Source organism: Salvelinus alpinus, chromosome 19 (assembly GCF_045679555.1).
Source record: "Salvelinus alpinus chromosome 19, SLU_Salpinus.1, whole genome shotgun sequence".
Lineage (NCBI taxonomy): Eukaryota > Metazoa > Chordata > Actinopteri > Salmoniformes > Salmonidae > Salvelinus > Salvelinus alpinus.
The window spans coordinates 44481701-44498083 of NC_092104.1; the positions used below are offsets into that span (position 1 = coordinate 44481701).

A 16383-nucleotide genomic window follows, 5' to 3' on the forward strand; every position below is an offset into this window, starting at 1 on the left:
AGCTTTTTCTGTACTTCTATAATTTTCTATACTTTTTCTTTCACTTTGAACATGTGGATCAGGTTGTGTAGATCTGTAGGAAAAATATCAATTTTATCCCTTTTTAGATTTCATTTTAAGGCAGCAAAAATGTGACATCTATGCAAGGGGTGTATAATCCCTGGATTGCTGATGCTATGCATTGGCCATTAAGAGGCTTTGAAGCCACCGGTCAGCCATATTGGCACTCCCCAGTAGGAGCAGTCCTCCATAGGAATGAATGGAATTCTACAGTATTTCAATTCAATGTTTAACTGACAAAATTACATGTATTTATGTATTTTTTGTTTTAGTGAGGACAGTAACATAAAGGATTTTTGAAAAATATATTTACATTTGTATGTTTAGTTCACATAATATAATTTAAAATAATGCATTAAGGTGTCTGTAGTAGATTCAATGTTGTTGACTCTACTACCCCCCCCCCCTCCCAAAAATCAAACAATTAAATAAAATAATATTTGGTTCTGCCAGGGACCCCCCATTCACATGGTTGTATTGAACTGTTGGATGACTAAACAGAGCATCCCCCCCATGTGTCACCCCTCAGATAGTCCCTTGTGAAAAGACATCTAGGGCTGACCTTTCCTCTCTGGGACCAGAGAGGAGGATCCAGCTGGCCATGGGGCAAGAGGCCATTCTCCAGGCAGGAGAGGAACTGGAGCAGATGCCCCCCTCTAGGGAAGCGCAGTGGGGGTCTCTGGATGCCGTCCTGGCTCACCAGCACCACCGTGCCCCCGCTGTCCACTGCAGAGACAATATTATACCTTTTATGGACCTTTTAAACCTATTATTACAGTTTTTATGGGAAAATCATTATGAAAAAACTGCAAATGGATTATCCATTGTAAGGATATGAACAACTTTATAAATGAACCTGAACTAGCTGTTGTTGATATCAGTAGCTAGCAGACTAGCTCCATAAAAGAAACGCCAATTACATTCCAGACATTACAATGAGCCTGTCCTCTGAATGCTAACCTCCACTAGCCTCTGCTGGTGAACCTACCCTGCTGATGACAGTGCAAATAAACAATTTCCTCCAGACGGATGGTCATAGCGTAATCCCAGTACACACTGAAAGAGACGGAATCAAAGCCGGGGTTATTGAGACATCACTCACCTTGCCACAATGAGCTGAACAACAAAGTTGGCCAAAGGGATATGTGTATTGTATTACTCTTGGTGTGTGAAGAACTATGAATATGATCGGTGTTACTGAATGTAGAAACGATTTAAGTTGGGGTTCAGTATTTTGCATAAGTAAGTGGAGTGAGGGGCATTTAATTGTACATTGAGAATGGGGAGCTAAGAACCAGATGTGTGTTTTACATGTTCTTTAACGCTTTGACACGTACGAACACACAGGTGTGATCATTCTACAGTGGTCCCTGCAGCGTAGGCTCAAACCGGTGTGATTAGAACACTTATTTAGAATGTCTAGTTACGATTGACACAACAGTCAGCGTTTGAGCTGGCCACACTGTTTTTTCACAGAAACATTTTGCACAAGCACAGTCTTTACAACGTTATGTCCTCAATGTGAGCAGTTTATTTTTGGATGCAATGTTCAGACATTCATAGCAGTAGCAACAGTATCACACAATTCTCATCCAAACTGGAAAATGTAGGCTGCATTATATGAATTAGCTAATAGCAATAACTATTTACAATTCATCACATCACGGGTGACCTCACCAGTGATCGAAATAATTGATTAAAAATCGAAAGTTATCCGATGATGCGTAGTTTGTGCACACCGCCATGTTCGTTTTTTTTGCGTTAACCAAAGAAAAATAGGTTACAAGATGAGTTGGGTTTCTTTACAGTATGCATGTTGAAGGGGGTGTGTCGTCTACCATCATTCACTTCCGTCATTCACTTTACTCGAAAGACGAGTGAACCATCCTTTCACTTCGTTTTGTTATAACATCTTCGGTCTGACAGACGTTTACGTGACAACCAGAATGCATTGCATGTCAACAAATATGGCGCTACACATAGCTGGTAATTAGCTTAGCATAAGCTCATCATAATCAGTACAACCTTCCAAAAAGTATTTTACAGACATCATATGTGTCCATTACAATCTATGCAAGAATCGGAATGCATGATTTGTCACCAGTACTTGAAAACGTGAATAAAACAGTAAATACATTATGCTCCATACATACAGTGTGCTACAGTAGAAACGACAACACGATATACATAAACTATAAAGATAACGTAATAAGGCACTTAACTCTGATAGGAACACACACATATCCACACACATATTATTAGTAGTGAAGGCAAATCGGGCGGCAGATGGAAAATGTGCCAGGGAGGAAAAAGTTTGTGCTTGGGCTCTCGTCAAAAGAGAGAAGTTTGTCTAGCTCAGTAATGCCTCAAAAGTAAATTGTCCACAACAGTGAAATGGGCTACGTCTATGTGAATTAATGAGGAGGCGGAACACATCTCAATTCAAATTGTTGTTCGAAAATAAAACTTGTTAAAATATAATATAATTAAAAGTTGAAAGTTAAAAGTTGAAACATAGCCTATAGATACTTGGCAGGCAGCGGGCCTTGGTTTGAGGGCAGCGTGGGTTAACTGTCATGTGGCGTAACAATCACATTTTGGAACAGTGAGTGCATTCTGACATCACCCGCATAAAAAAAAAAGAACTTGCGCTGGGGGCGACCGTTAAGAGATTTTGGAACTCACGTGTGACAAGGTTAATACAGCCACAAACATTACGGTCTAAGAACCACAGTCACTAAAATAATATGACTGGTTGATTTGAAATATGCATGAACATATCCCCATCAAAACCGTTCCCTTGTTTCCCCTGAAAGCAACCCTCATTATATCCCCCTCTCCAGAGTTGACCCCAGGACACAGAGCCCTCCTGAGTCTCACTCAGACAGACACGCTGCATGATTTAGTGACACTGAGCTGCTGCACCAATTGTAGACAATAACTACAACAGACAGGTGGTGCATGTCATCGCTCTGTTGTGCCATCTTGACGTACATAAATAAGAGACATGATCGTTAGTGAATTGCTCTCCACACCTGTGCTCATAGTCCAGGTCTCCCACAGAGCCGTTCATCAGCTGATTGGGCGTCCACTTCAGCGTCATGATGTCGGCGGTCTGGTGGAGAGAAAGGTATCCTGGGATAGCCTCCATGTCATCCCTCTGTAACAGCAAGAAGGACATTAGTTTGACGATCTGTTGTCTATAGTGAACTATGAAGAAATGTTTGACACTTTTACAGTTTAACACTTTTTGTTACAGATTGGCATTAGAAATGGGTCTCCAAATGGGTCTACTGTTTTGTGGTGTTAACTGGTATATTCGCTTTCACTGAATATTTGAGAGTTTTCCGAAAGCTATCATAAATATGGAGGAGTCCGGGCACTGACAGATCATCTTCCACAGCAACGACAATATGACCAATCTCTCGACATAGTTTATATGGCTCTGAGCATATCTAGAGATGCTCATTTCTTATTTGTACAGTACGTAGAACACTCCTAGAGATGAGAGAAGGATGAAATGTTTACCGGCTGCACCAGGACGTTGTTCTTTCCAAACAGCAGGGTGGCTCTGTTGTTCTGGTGCAGTGACTCCACATAGTCCCGGGCTGAGGGCGAGGGGGAAGGCCGCTCATCAATGCTGCTACTGGAATGCCTCTTCTGGATCTGGAAACGCAGACAATGTGGATGTTTTTTTACCCCCATTCCACTCCATCCATTCATCCATCCACCCATCCAGCTTCCCTATATTGGCAAATTAGTTTGTAGGTGAAAACGTGCTTTGGTGATGACATTTCACTTCCCTATATATTCGTAATCTAATACATCCGCTAATAAGCACCGATGTCTGTTGACAGAGGGTTGCAGTGAAACTTTTTAGGATCTTACATTTTGTTGTCATCTTACAAGTTGTTTCCGTGGGTCACAAATAGCAAAATTAGCATGAATTAAGTGTAAAAGGCTTTGGAAATAAAAAGCTTGTGGTACGCTCAGTCCTCCGCTGACATTTCACAGAGATACGCTTGTTTTTGTGAAAAGGAACAGGAACTTCACATTAATTCGAAACTTTAGAATTAAGGCAAGGAGGCCCTTTATCTACTTCCCCAGAGTCAGATGAACTCGTGGATACCATTTTTATGTCCAGTATTAAGGAAGTTGGAGGTAGTTTTGCGAGCCAACGCTAACTAGCATTAGCGCATTGCACTAACGCTAGTTAGCAACTTCCTTCAAACTGCATGCAGAGACATAAAAATGGTATCCACGAGTTCATCTGACTCTGGGAAAGCAGATAAAGGGCCTCATTGCCAAAATCCCAAAGTATCCCTTTAATATGAACAGCGTATAGTAAAATATGAAAATGCTGTATTTAATATCTCAAAATCGATATCTATCTTAACTCTATATTGTTTTATGTCGTCTGGATTTGAGAAGAAAGATGACGAGTTCAATGGTGAGCCTCACAGGTAGCCTTAATTCTCGCACAGCATCCAGCCTTGTTGATGGGATGCTATTTTACAGATGTTTTAAAACTTTTTTCCTCTGGCCTCTAACCCTAATTTTGACCATCCTACAAGGGTAAAAACTCAGATACCTTTTGAACGGGGTATGATAGAGACATGAGGTTTGGACCATTCATTTTCTTAGAGAATTATCTACACAATTAATATATCATTTTATCCATTGGTCAAAATATGCATTTTTGATTGGACACCCTACACATCAATGGTACAAAATGTATGTATTGTGCCATATTGGGGCGGCAGGTAGCCTAATGGTTAGAGCGTTGGGCCAGTAACCGAAAGGTTGCTTGATCGAATCCCACTGTTTCTAGGCTGTCATTGTAAATAAGAATTTGTTCTTAACTGACTTGCCTAGATAAATAAATGTAAAAAAATTATTTAGCACATTTAGTTTGTTTGATACTATTTACCACAAAAATTATCCACTGGGAATGAATTAGCGATGATTAAACTTATTCAGCTCTGTAAGAACCCTTTAAGCCCTGTATTTCAGTCAGGTTGCTACACTTGCATTTGCTTGCTTGAAGAAAAACTAAATGGGAAACCATCTCGCCACTTTGTTTGTGCTGACAAAGCCCATTACATTTGCCTCTGGGGTAAAAAGGATACAATGCTGCAATAAGCAACTCTCCATTGTCAACGTAGCATGGGAGTGGGATACGTGGCGAGATGTTTCTAGTTGCAAGGGTCATTGACAATATGAAAATACACTCTTGTCCTCTCCCACGGGACGCACTGTGCTCCTTAATGCATTGACAACAGCAGGTCTATCTTCTACGGAAAGAGAGAAGCTGAGGTTGGCTTCAATGACAGGATTGGTCACTGATGTCCCCGCTAACTGAGCTAATTGTGTGCAGTGTCAGCAAAACAAAGTTGTGAAATAATCAATAAAGCGATGTATTTGGGATAATGTGCTCATGGCCAATCCTATTTGGGGGAGTTTGGTAGACTTGTTGGATGAGATTCAGACCCCTACTCTTCCCAGGAACCTTACACAAAGGGCAGGCCTCTTGGTGGGAGAGTCCTGTCTGCAGTGACCACTGTGGATGCGGTGTCTCTGGACCAGCTCGTCTGCTGAGGGGTCTGTCCAGAAGTGGTCCGCCGTTTTCATCTTCGTGTACTCCAAGGCACAGGGCCCCACTGCCAGAGTACAGAACAATGGCATGAAAAGATGCATGTGAGGAGAATCCCTTACATCAATTGGTGCCCTGTGTGAGTAGAATCCCCTTCCCTACACTGATATAATGTCTGAGATGAGATGTATGTGAATAAAAGCTTAACAATGTTACCTAACAAAGAGGCCAGAATGGGTCCGTCCACCGGATCCATCAGAATGGCCTCTTTTTCGTAGAATTTACTGGAACATAAAGATGTGATGGAGGTGAGCCATGAATTTCTGCATTTTAATTTCCTCCTCCTTGCAGGTGACCATGCCATTTCCACCCCCACCACCCCACCCCCCCAATATGACTCACCTGCTGTTCTCCACGAGGTAGAGCACGATCTTGTCTAGCACCTTCTCGATGAGGGCCGTGCGGATCCACAGGTTTCTGACCACCTGCGGGCTGATGCTCGACAGCCTGGGCAGTCTCCGTACGCTGTCCTGGTTGGGCATGCTTTGGTTCCGTCTGAGGGAAGGAGGAACCCAGCAGTTTCCTTTGTATTACAGTATGTTGCATCTTTGTTGCATCAGTAAACTATAAATATGTGTGAGTAGATGGGTGCCGTATGACAGAAATCGTGACAAGGACTTGTTAGCAGTACTATACAGTAACAGCTCTTTGATTTTGAGTGCTACAGTCTGTCTGTACAGGGATCCGGTGGTGTGTGTGTGTGGATATGGTGTGTGTGTGTGGATATGGTGTGTGTGTGTGTGCTCTCACTTGCGCTCAATGATCTGTTCCAGCTCCTGAGCCTTCCTGCACAGCTCCTCTGCCGGGGTGAAGCTCTTCCCCACCTTCATGAAGAGCGCTGCTATTTTATTGCTACGCAGGAATCCCGCCGCTCGCCGCTTAAGCCCATGTAGAACGCAAGCCTCCACCGCAGCTGTGTACACACACACACACACACACACACACACACACACACACACACACACACACACACACACACACACACACACACACACACACACACACACACACACACACACACACACACACACACACACACACACACACACAAATAATAGTCACTTCTAAAGATTGATGGGAAACACCACAGGAGAGTTCACTGAAAGTATTTATCGTGATGACAAGGTTATGTTCTGCATTTTCATTTACTTTTATTATTTGTTAACTTGTCGACAAGTTAATAGGATATTTATTGTAATAAGTGATATTGAATTGTGTTTGGTTGTAGACAACCTGGAATTAAAGCCAGACTAAGTCAGTGGGACAGATGGAGTTATCCAAGCAGGAGATAAATCTCCTTCAAAATGTTGATATTTGGTTGGGTTGATAATTCAATATCAGTAAATATCATTACATTTGAAATCAGAGGTTGAAACCCTAGGCCCAATGTTCCCACTCATTCTTTTTTTTTTTTTAGCTCTGAGCAAATTTCAGGTCTGCTGAGCACAAACTTGATTGTTTTGAAAATTCTGTGCATCTTCCAGCGTGCGTTTAGTGTGAACACTGAGGCTATACTGGCTTTATGTTACAGTTTTAACAGTGGCCAAGTAGGTTATTTGATCATAATGTAGGCATACCAGAGTGACCTACAATCAAAAACAATGGAGAAATCACATTCAGCCTACAGTAGCAGCCAATGTGTGCTGTTCAATGTTCAGTAGGCCTACAATCCATGAGACTTTTGAGAAAACATTAACCTGTTTATCCACTTGTCCTTCAGACAAGGTGACTGAAAATGTTGTTTTGTTGTTTGACGCATGAAATCAATTTACAAGATAAAATGCATTATTAATCCCATACCATTATTACAGAGAATCAGACAAATGATGCCTATTCGCTACTTTGCTTATTCAAGCCGGTCTCAAAATACAAAACTGCCCCTTTAAGACAAAAAAAAATCTCTTTACCTGACTTGCTTTCAAAGAAATAGGAAGAAAGCACATTTTATGGGTTATAAAAGTGTTGAATACAAAGTGTTGACAGTGCTGAGTAAGAACTTAAACATAAACTCACTTATAGAAACAGCATCTCTTTGTTGTATTCGTTGACAGTCTCTCTCTAGTCATGGTTTTAAACGTTTTGAAATCTCACAGTATCAACTTTGCTGTAGCTCTCTTTTACGCCTGCTACCTTACTGCAGACACGGTCATCTGAGCCATCCGATTGGCCAGCGGTAGGCCTATAGTGCACTTGATTTGCTCTCTGGGCCCGCCAGGAAGGCAGAGTTTGTACCTTCAGACACATGAAATGGTTCAAAATTGCAACAGTTCGCCTACCTGCCCAACAGCCCGAGACGAATACAAAAATAAAATAATAACAGGAACACAGGGCTTTATCGTTGGGATTTTAACAGAAATGTTTGGCGGTCGACTGGGAATGCCTTGGATCACGATCGACCGGTTGGTGACCACTGCTCTAGAAAGTTGAGTAAAGTTCAATCTCTCTGTGGGCTGATATTTCTGCACCGGCAGTCTCGGGCTACTGCGCTAGGGAACATTGCCTAGGCCAAATTGTATTGTCTATTTTATTGTTGAATTCAAAACAATAACTGTTGATGACTTTACAAATGCTATACAGGCCTAAATAGCGTCATTGATGTTATGGGTGATAAACTATTGTCACATTTCATTTGCTCTGTTAAACCTACCCTTTGGAATGACTTCGATAGCAACCGTGAATCTATTTCGTTTTTCAGTGGAGATCTCTCAACATTCATTCTCATTATAGCACATTGGTAATAGTCAGTGACAAATGGCATAGCTAAACTGGGCGTGGTTAAAACTCTGGATGGCAGACCAAAAGTTTGCTGTAGATAGATCAATGCTCCAGTAGGAAGTGCTGCCCAATTATACTTTTTTCTGATAGTGGATTTAACGTTGAAGATCTGATGTTGTTTTAAAGGTACAAATTCAGCATATTTTCTACAAGGTTTGTTTAAAAAAAAAATCAAAATGTATTTTCCATGTAGATTCCACTTCACAACAGGGTGACAAATTACGTTGAAACAGTGTTGATTCAACCAGTTCGTGCCCAGTGGGTAACTTCTGTGTGATTATGACTCAGCCGCATGACAGACACTTCAGACAAAGCTTTGCGGCTTGAGGCTCTTCTGAGTGGCTCAAAGAAGCCAAACATTTTTATCAGGTTATCCATAAACGTGAGCTTTGCAGTAAATACAAGTGCACAGACACACACACACACACACACACACACACACACACACACACACACACACACATCTTCCTATAAGGCCTATGTGGCATGCCTTGAGCGATGTTGACATTTGAGCTCTCTCTCAGGACTAATCCTGTTGCTCTGCTCACATGCGGAAGGCCGTGGTCGTCATGGAAACCCCTGCTGATGGAGAGCTTCAGCACTGGGACTGAGAGAGCAGTGGATGGAGGTCTCTCTCTCTCTCTCTCCCTCCCTCGCAAAGGACATTATATTGTAATTGCTATCTGGTTGAAGCAACATCAAATAACTAGATTACAACAGGATAAAGGCGTCTTTTTTAGGACTACAAAAATACATGTTAAAGGCCCAGTGCAGTCAAAAACGTGATTTCCCTATGTTTTATTTATAATTTCCACACTATGAGGTTGGAATAATATTGTGAAAACTATGATAATGCCCTTTTAGTCCATGGTGACATCGTCATGCGGTAGATTAGTTAGTAGACCATAGGGTTGACCCCATTTTGTCCACTGGTCGATTGTTTGGTCGATCAATACTTTTTTGTCGAGCAGTGGCAAATATCTAAAAACAAAATGATGGTACACGAGACACCTGTCTGATTCACACCTGTCTGAGTGAACTAATCCATTGCGGAGGATTAGTATCACTAGTACTTTACTAGTGTACCATCATTTTAATTTCTCATCTACAATGTTTGTTTGGTTACAGACATTTCTGTTAATGAATTCAATATATTATTATTAGTCTTACCGTTGTCATTGTAGGAGTGGACACGTAATTTGCAGAGTGCACAACCTAGGCTACACTTGTGAGGAAAAGGTTTGGGTTTATTTCATGTTTGGAGCGCTCCTGTCAATCTTGAGTAAGGACCTGATTACGCATAGAACTGGGCCTAGGCTACCTGGCCTGCGTGCAAATGTAGGCCTATAAATGTGCCCATTTGGGGATCTGATACTATTTCTGATTGTCTTAACTCACCACCACCGTGGAGCTTCTCAAAGTACTTTTGTCTTCGCCTCAAAAAGCAAGTAAACAAAGTCTGTTTTCACATCCATTGAGAATGACAATAGCTCCACAACATAGCCTATTAGAGATGGAAAGATTTTTCCCTCTTTCGATACCCACTCAGCATGAAAGGGGAAAAAATGTCATGCTTTGATCCAGTAGACATGTCATAAAAAAGGCCCACCTGATTACTTCTTATCCCTTATTATTACTTCTGATGGGGCTCCCGAGTGGCGCAGCGGTCTAAGGCACTGCATGTCAATCCAAGAGGTGTCGAATCCAGGCTGTATCACATCCGGCTGTGTTTGGGAGTCCCATAGGGCAGTGCACAATTGGCCCAGCATTGCCGGAGTAGGCCATCATTGTAAATAAGAATTGAAACATGGTGAAGCCCCAAAATTGCCCTCGCTAGAAGCCTGTGTTTCAGACAAAAGGAAGTGGATTGCTGCAAATGTTCTACTTTTAAACTCGGACTAAACAGAGATGCTTGTTCTAGGAGAGATCTTCTGTTGAATCTGACAATTAATCTTGATGGTTGTACAGTCGTCTCAAATAAGACTGTGAAGGACCTCGGAGTTACTCTGGACCCTGATCGCTCTTTTGACGAACATATCAAGACTGTTTCAACGACAGCTTTTTTCCATCTATGTAACATTGCAAAAATCTGAAACTTTCTGTCCAAAAATGATGCAGAAAAATTAATCCATGCTTTTGTTACTTCTAGGTTAGACTACTGCAATGCTCTACTTTCCGGCTACCCGGATAAAGCACTAAATAAACTTCAGTTAGTGCTAAATACGGCTGATAGAATCCTGACTAGAACCAAGAAAATTGATCATATTACTCCAGTGAGGCAAGGGCTGAGGCAAGGGCTGATTTCAAGGTTTTACTGCTAACCTACAAAGCATTACATGGGCTTGCTCCTACCTATCTTTCCAATTTGGTCCTGCCGTACATACCTACATGTAGGCTACGGTCACAAGACGCAGGCCTCCTAATTGTCCCTAGAATTTCTAAGCAAACAGCTGGAGGCCGGGCTTTCTCCTATAGAGCTCCATTTTTATGGAATGGTGTGCCTACCCATGTGAGAGACGCAGACTCGGTCTCAACCGTTAAGTCTTTACTGAAGACTCATCTCTTCAGTGGGTCATATGATTGAGTATAGTCTGGCCCAGGAGTGTGAAGGCGAACGGAAAGGCTCTGGAGCAACGAACCACCCTTGCTGTCTCTACCTGGCCGGTTCCCCTCTCTCCACTGGGATTCTCTGCCTCTAACCCTATTACAGGGGCTGAGTCACTGGCTTACTGGTGCTCTTCCATGCCGTCCCTAGGAGGGGTGCGTCACTTGAGTGGGTTGAGTCACTGACGTGATCTTCCTGTCTGGGTTGGCGCACCCCCTTGGGTTGTGCCGTGGCGGAGATCTTTGTGGGCTATACTCGGCCTTGTCTCAGGATGGTAAGTTGGTGGTTGAAGATATCCCTCTAGTGGTGTGGGGGCTGTGCTTTGGCAAAGTGGGTGGGGTTATATCCTGCCTGTTTGGCCCTGTCCGGGGGTATCATCGGATGGGGCCACAGTGTCTCCTGACCACTCCTGTCTCAGCCTCCAGTATTTATGCTGCAGTAGTTTATGTGTCGGGGGGCTAGGGTCAGTCTGTTATATCTGGAGTACTTCTCCTGTCTTATCCGGTGTCCTGTGTGAATTTAAGTATGCTCTCTCTAATTCTCTCTTTCTTTCTTTCTCTCTCTCGGAGAACCTGAGCCCTAGGACGCCTAGGCCATGTTCTGTTATAATCTCCACCCGGCACAGCCAGAAGAGGACTGGCCACCCCTCATAGCCTGGTTCCTCTCGATGTTTCTTCCTAGGGAGTTTTTCCTAGCCACCGTGCTTCTACACCTGCATTGCTTTCTGTTTGGGGTTTTAGGCTGGGTTTCTGTACAGCACTTTGAGATATCAGCTGATGTAAGAAGGGCTATATAAATACATTTGATTTGATTTGATTTAGTTAAATAAATGTAAATGAAATCCCTTGCGCAAATAGCCTAAAGCTGTGTCTGTCCAGAGCTCACTGTCTCCAGGAAACTCTGAAGGCCCAGAGATTTTGCCAAGTTTGCTAGTGTGAGCTTCAGGCCAGATCCAAGTTAATAGTTGATACAATGTTTCAAGTTCCTTGCAGACAGGCCATGCGTAGCCAATGTGATTTATAGGATATTTATTTTTATCAGGATATTTTCTACCTGCAATGTTTTTATTTGTTGGCCTTACGTAGGCTTTTTTTTACATATTGGCAATGGCAATAGAAGTTACTTTTAGATTTGTATCATTTTCATTTAGATAGAATTTTGATTAACCACATGACATTGATTGAGATATTTCGACTTTATTATAAATTAAATGAAACTGTTCCAAGGAAATGTGCATATGAAAATCAGAAGTGGCACGCAGATGTGTAGAAATGGTACGATAACACGGCACTCCAAATGCAAAAGGTTGCCGACCGCTGGTGTAGCCTATTACCGGCAACTTCAGGAGCGTAACGGCAGAATCTGCTAAGGCCAGTAGCAGCGGAAGGACGGGAGACAGGTATTTTTTCTGCTGGTTAGGCTATATTGATCTCTGGCTCCCTCTTTAGGGTATTTTATGTATCTTCATTTTTAATTGCAGTGCTTAAAGCATCAGACAAAGTAGCCTACATATAGTTGATTTTATTCAAACATCTATATATGGAATAATCCACTTTTAACATTTTGACCAATCGATTGGTCAAAAGAACAGATGACTCTGTCAACCAAGATTTTTTGGGGGTCGGGGACAGCCCTAATAGGCCAATAAGAGAGTTCCAAACCCCTCTGCCAATAACTGCTAGTTTTCCATTTTCTCCTCTCCACTCAGACCACTCCCAGACAGTCCTAGCAAAATTCTTGCTTGAGAAATAGCTCTTTGCTAAGAAGCAATGTTGGTTTCTTTTTTACCATTTTAATTGAAAGCAATCACAGTAAGGTACCAATCACAGTAAGGTAAATTATTTGATATTGAGATAATAAAACCTGACCATGACTTCCTAAAAAATGTCAGCCTGTGATCTATTTTCTTTACCAACTTAGCCTCCCGGCTCTACAGTATCCTCATAACATAGCCTATATGAAAATCATTACCATACCATGTTCATTATTGCACTGAATAACTAAACTTATCATGCATAAAAATAGCACCAACTGTAAAGTTTTTACAAATCTGCAAATAATAAATGAAACCATGTAATCAGAGTTGTTATTATATTTTCCAGTTGTCCAGTAGTTTTTTGTAATCATAATGTTGGAGCAGTGTTCTGTATTCACTCACTGATACAGTATCTACTCTCTCTTCCTTTCTCTTTATCTCTGTTGTCTTTTCCTTATTATTACAGGGGAGAGAAGCGCCATTTGTAATAAAACTCAAGAGGTCTCAATAGGATGCCCCTTCTCTTTCCAGCTATTAGAAAACACATTCAAATATTGAAAACAATATTCCAGAGGGTGAAACCTCCTTGGCTTTGTGATACTTTGGCTCAACATAACCCGGGGACGATGCAACAAAAGCAACATTCACCGCGTCAAACATACCCTGTGGTTTAAGCAGTCACAGGAAATGAGTGGCTGGACCCGGTCCTCAAGCTACACAGGCACTCTTATTAAAAAGGTAATCACAGCTATTGAAGTAATGACCCCTAATCAGCACGTGTCTGTGGCAACAGAACACATTAGGGGACTCAGTGTGTGTTGCTGCTGACCTGGACCGGCTCATCTAGTGCTACACTCACAGGAGATTTCAGCACAATGACATAAACACATTCTAAACCACCATATTGGCTTAGATGAATTCTTCAATGTGCCAAAATCACGACTACCCTGGGTGCCTTATGGAGTTGGCAAAAGAGCAGAAACAGATCGGACTCAGGCTACGTCACGACCACACCTTTAATACTATGCTTAATTAACAATTGGATGACTGTTGACTATCTCTGTCACAGCAGTGAAAGGAATAATAGTTCTTTTGGTGGGGAGAAAAGGAAGAAGAGACGTGTCAAACGGCTAACGCTTGACATTTTCCCAGGCGCTCCTGCCTTAGCGACTTGTTAATGTGACCATGATGATAGAGGCTAATTACTCCCCGGTGACCTGCCCAAGCAAGTCCTCTCCTCCACCCCTCGCCCTACCGGTCCATCCTGTGATCTCTGCACAGACACATCTCTATTGTGACAGCTTGGTGTAAAACGTGAGCAGAGTAGAATATGTGAGAGTAAAAGAGCCACAACAACACAGAGAGCCCATGGGGGGGATGCAAGGGGGAGCTAACAGCCACCACGGTGTATGAGCTCGAGGGAAAGCTCTTACTTCCAGGTCTGCTTACTTCCAGAACCGGGCTCCGGGCAGCCGAGCGGAAATGGAGGAAAACTCGCCTCCCTGCGGACCTGGCATCCTTTCACTCCCTCCTCTCTACATTCTCCTCTTCTGTCTCTGCTGCTAAAGCCACTTTCTACCACTCTAAATTCCAAGCATCTGCCTCTAACCCTAGGAAGCTCTTTGCCACCTTCTCCTCCCTCCTGAATCATCCTCCCCCTCCTCCCCCCTCCTCCCTCTCTGCTGATGACTTCGTCAACCATTTTGAAAAGAAGGTCGACGACATCCGATCCTCGTTTGCTAAGTCAAACGACACCGCTGGTTCTGCTCACACTGCCCTACCCTGTGCTTTGACCTCTTTCTCCCCTCTCTCTCCAGATGAAATCTCGCGTCTTGTGACGGCCGGCCGCCCAACAACCTGCCCGCTTGACCCTATCCCCTCCTCTCTTCTCCAGACCATTTCTGGAGACCTTCTCCCTTACCTCACCTCGCTCATCAACTCATCCTTGACCGCTGGCTACGTCCCTTCCGTCTTCAAGAGAGCGAGAGTTGCACCCCTTCTGAAAAAACCTACACTTGATCCCTCCGATGTCAACAACTACAGACCAGTATCCCTTCTTTCTTTTCTCTCCAAAACTCTTGAACGTGCCGTCCTTGGCCAGCTCTCCTGCTATCTCTCTCAGAATGACCTTCTTGATCCAAATCAGTCAGGTTTCAAGACTAGTCATTCAACTGAGACTGCTCTTCTCTGTGTCACGGAGGCGCTCCGCACTGCTAAAGCTAACTCTCTCTCCTCTGCTCTCATCCTTCTAGACCTATCGGCTGCCTTTGATACTGTGAACCATCAGATCCTCCTCTCCACCCTCTCCGAGCTGGGCATCTCCGGCGCGGCCCACGCTTGGATTGCGTCCTACCTGACAGGTCGCTCCTACCAGGTGGCGTGGCGAGAATCTGTCTCCGCACCACGTGCTCTCACCACTGGTGTCCCCCAGGGCTCTGTTCTAGGCCCTCTCCTATTCTCGCTATACACCAAGTCACTTGGCTCTGTCATATCCTCACATGGTCTCTCCTATCATTGCTATGCAGACGACACACAATTAATCTTCTCCTTTCCCCCTTCTGATAACCAGGTGGTGAATCGCATCTCTGCATGTCTGGCAGACATATCAGTGTGGATGACGGATCACCACCTCAAGCTGAACCTCGGCAAGACGGAGCTGCTCTTCCTCCCGGGGAAGGACTGCCCGTTCCATGATCTCGCCATCACGGTTGACAACTCCATTGTGTCCTCCTCCCAGAGTGCTAAGAACCTTGGCGTGATCCTGGACAACACCCTGTCGTTCTCAACTAACATCAAGGCGGTGACCCGTTCCTGTAGGTTCATGCTCTACAACATTCGCAGAGTACGACCCTGCCTCACACAGGAAGCGGCGCAGGTCCTTATCCAGGCACTTGTCATCTCCCGTCTGGATTACTGCAACTCGCTGTTGGCTGGGCTCCCTGCCTGTGCCATTAAACCCCTACAACTCATCCAGAACGCCGCAGCCCGTCTGGTGTTCAACCTTCCCAAGTTCTCTCACGTCACCCCGCTCCTCCGCTCTCTCCACTGGCTTCCAGTTGAAGCTCGCATCCGCTACAAGACCATGGTGCTTGCCTACGGAGCTGTGAGGGGAACGGCACCTCCGTACCTTCAGGCTCTGATCAGGCCCTACACCCAAACAAGGGCACTGCGTTCATCCACCTCTGGCCTGCTCGCCTCCCTACCTCTGAGGAAGTACAGTTCCCGCTCAGACCAGTCAAAACTGTTCGCTGCTCTGGCACCCCAATGGTGGAACAAACTCCCTCACGACGTCAGGTCAGCGGAGTCAATCACCACCTTCCGGAGACACCTGAAACCCCACCTCTTTAAGGAATACCTAGGATAGGATAAAGTAATCCTTCTAACCCCCCCCCCCCCCCCTTAAAAGAGTTAGATGCACTATTGTAAAGTGGTTGTTCCACTGGATATCATAAGGTGAATGCACCAATTTGTAAGTCGCTCTGGATAAGAGCGTCTGCTAAATGACTTAAATGTAAATGTAAAAATGTAAATGTT

At 43.7% G+C, this 16383-nt stretch overlaps 1 protein-coding gene across 1 annotated transcript in view; it reads right to left on the bottom strand.

Moving 5' to 3' along the window:
* LOC139545729 (small G protein signaling modulator 1-like) overlaps window positions 1–16383 on the bottom strand; it is an 83932-nt gene that overhangs the window by 32298 nt on the left and 35251 nt on the right. Inside the window, exons 4-11 of the mRNA XM_071353807.1 lie at window positions 6464–6626; window positions 6056–6208; window positions 5870–5937; window positions 5575–5720; window positions 3589–3726; window positions 3096–3220; window positions 1049–1116; window positions 623–786 (exon numbers count right to left, since the gene is read on the bottom strand). Coding sequence (XP_071209908.1) covers window positions 623–786; window positions 1049–1116; window positions 3096–3220; window positions 3589–3726; window positions 5575–5720; window positions 5870–5937; window positions 6056–6208; window positions 6464–6626 — 1025 coding nt within the window. The remainder of the gene's footprint in view (window positions 1–622; window positions 787–1048; window positions 1117–3095; window positions 3221–3588; window positions 3727–5574; window positions 5721–5869; window positions 5938–6055; window positions 6209–6463; window positions 6627–16383) is intronic.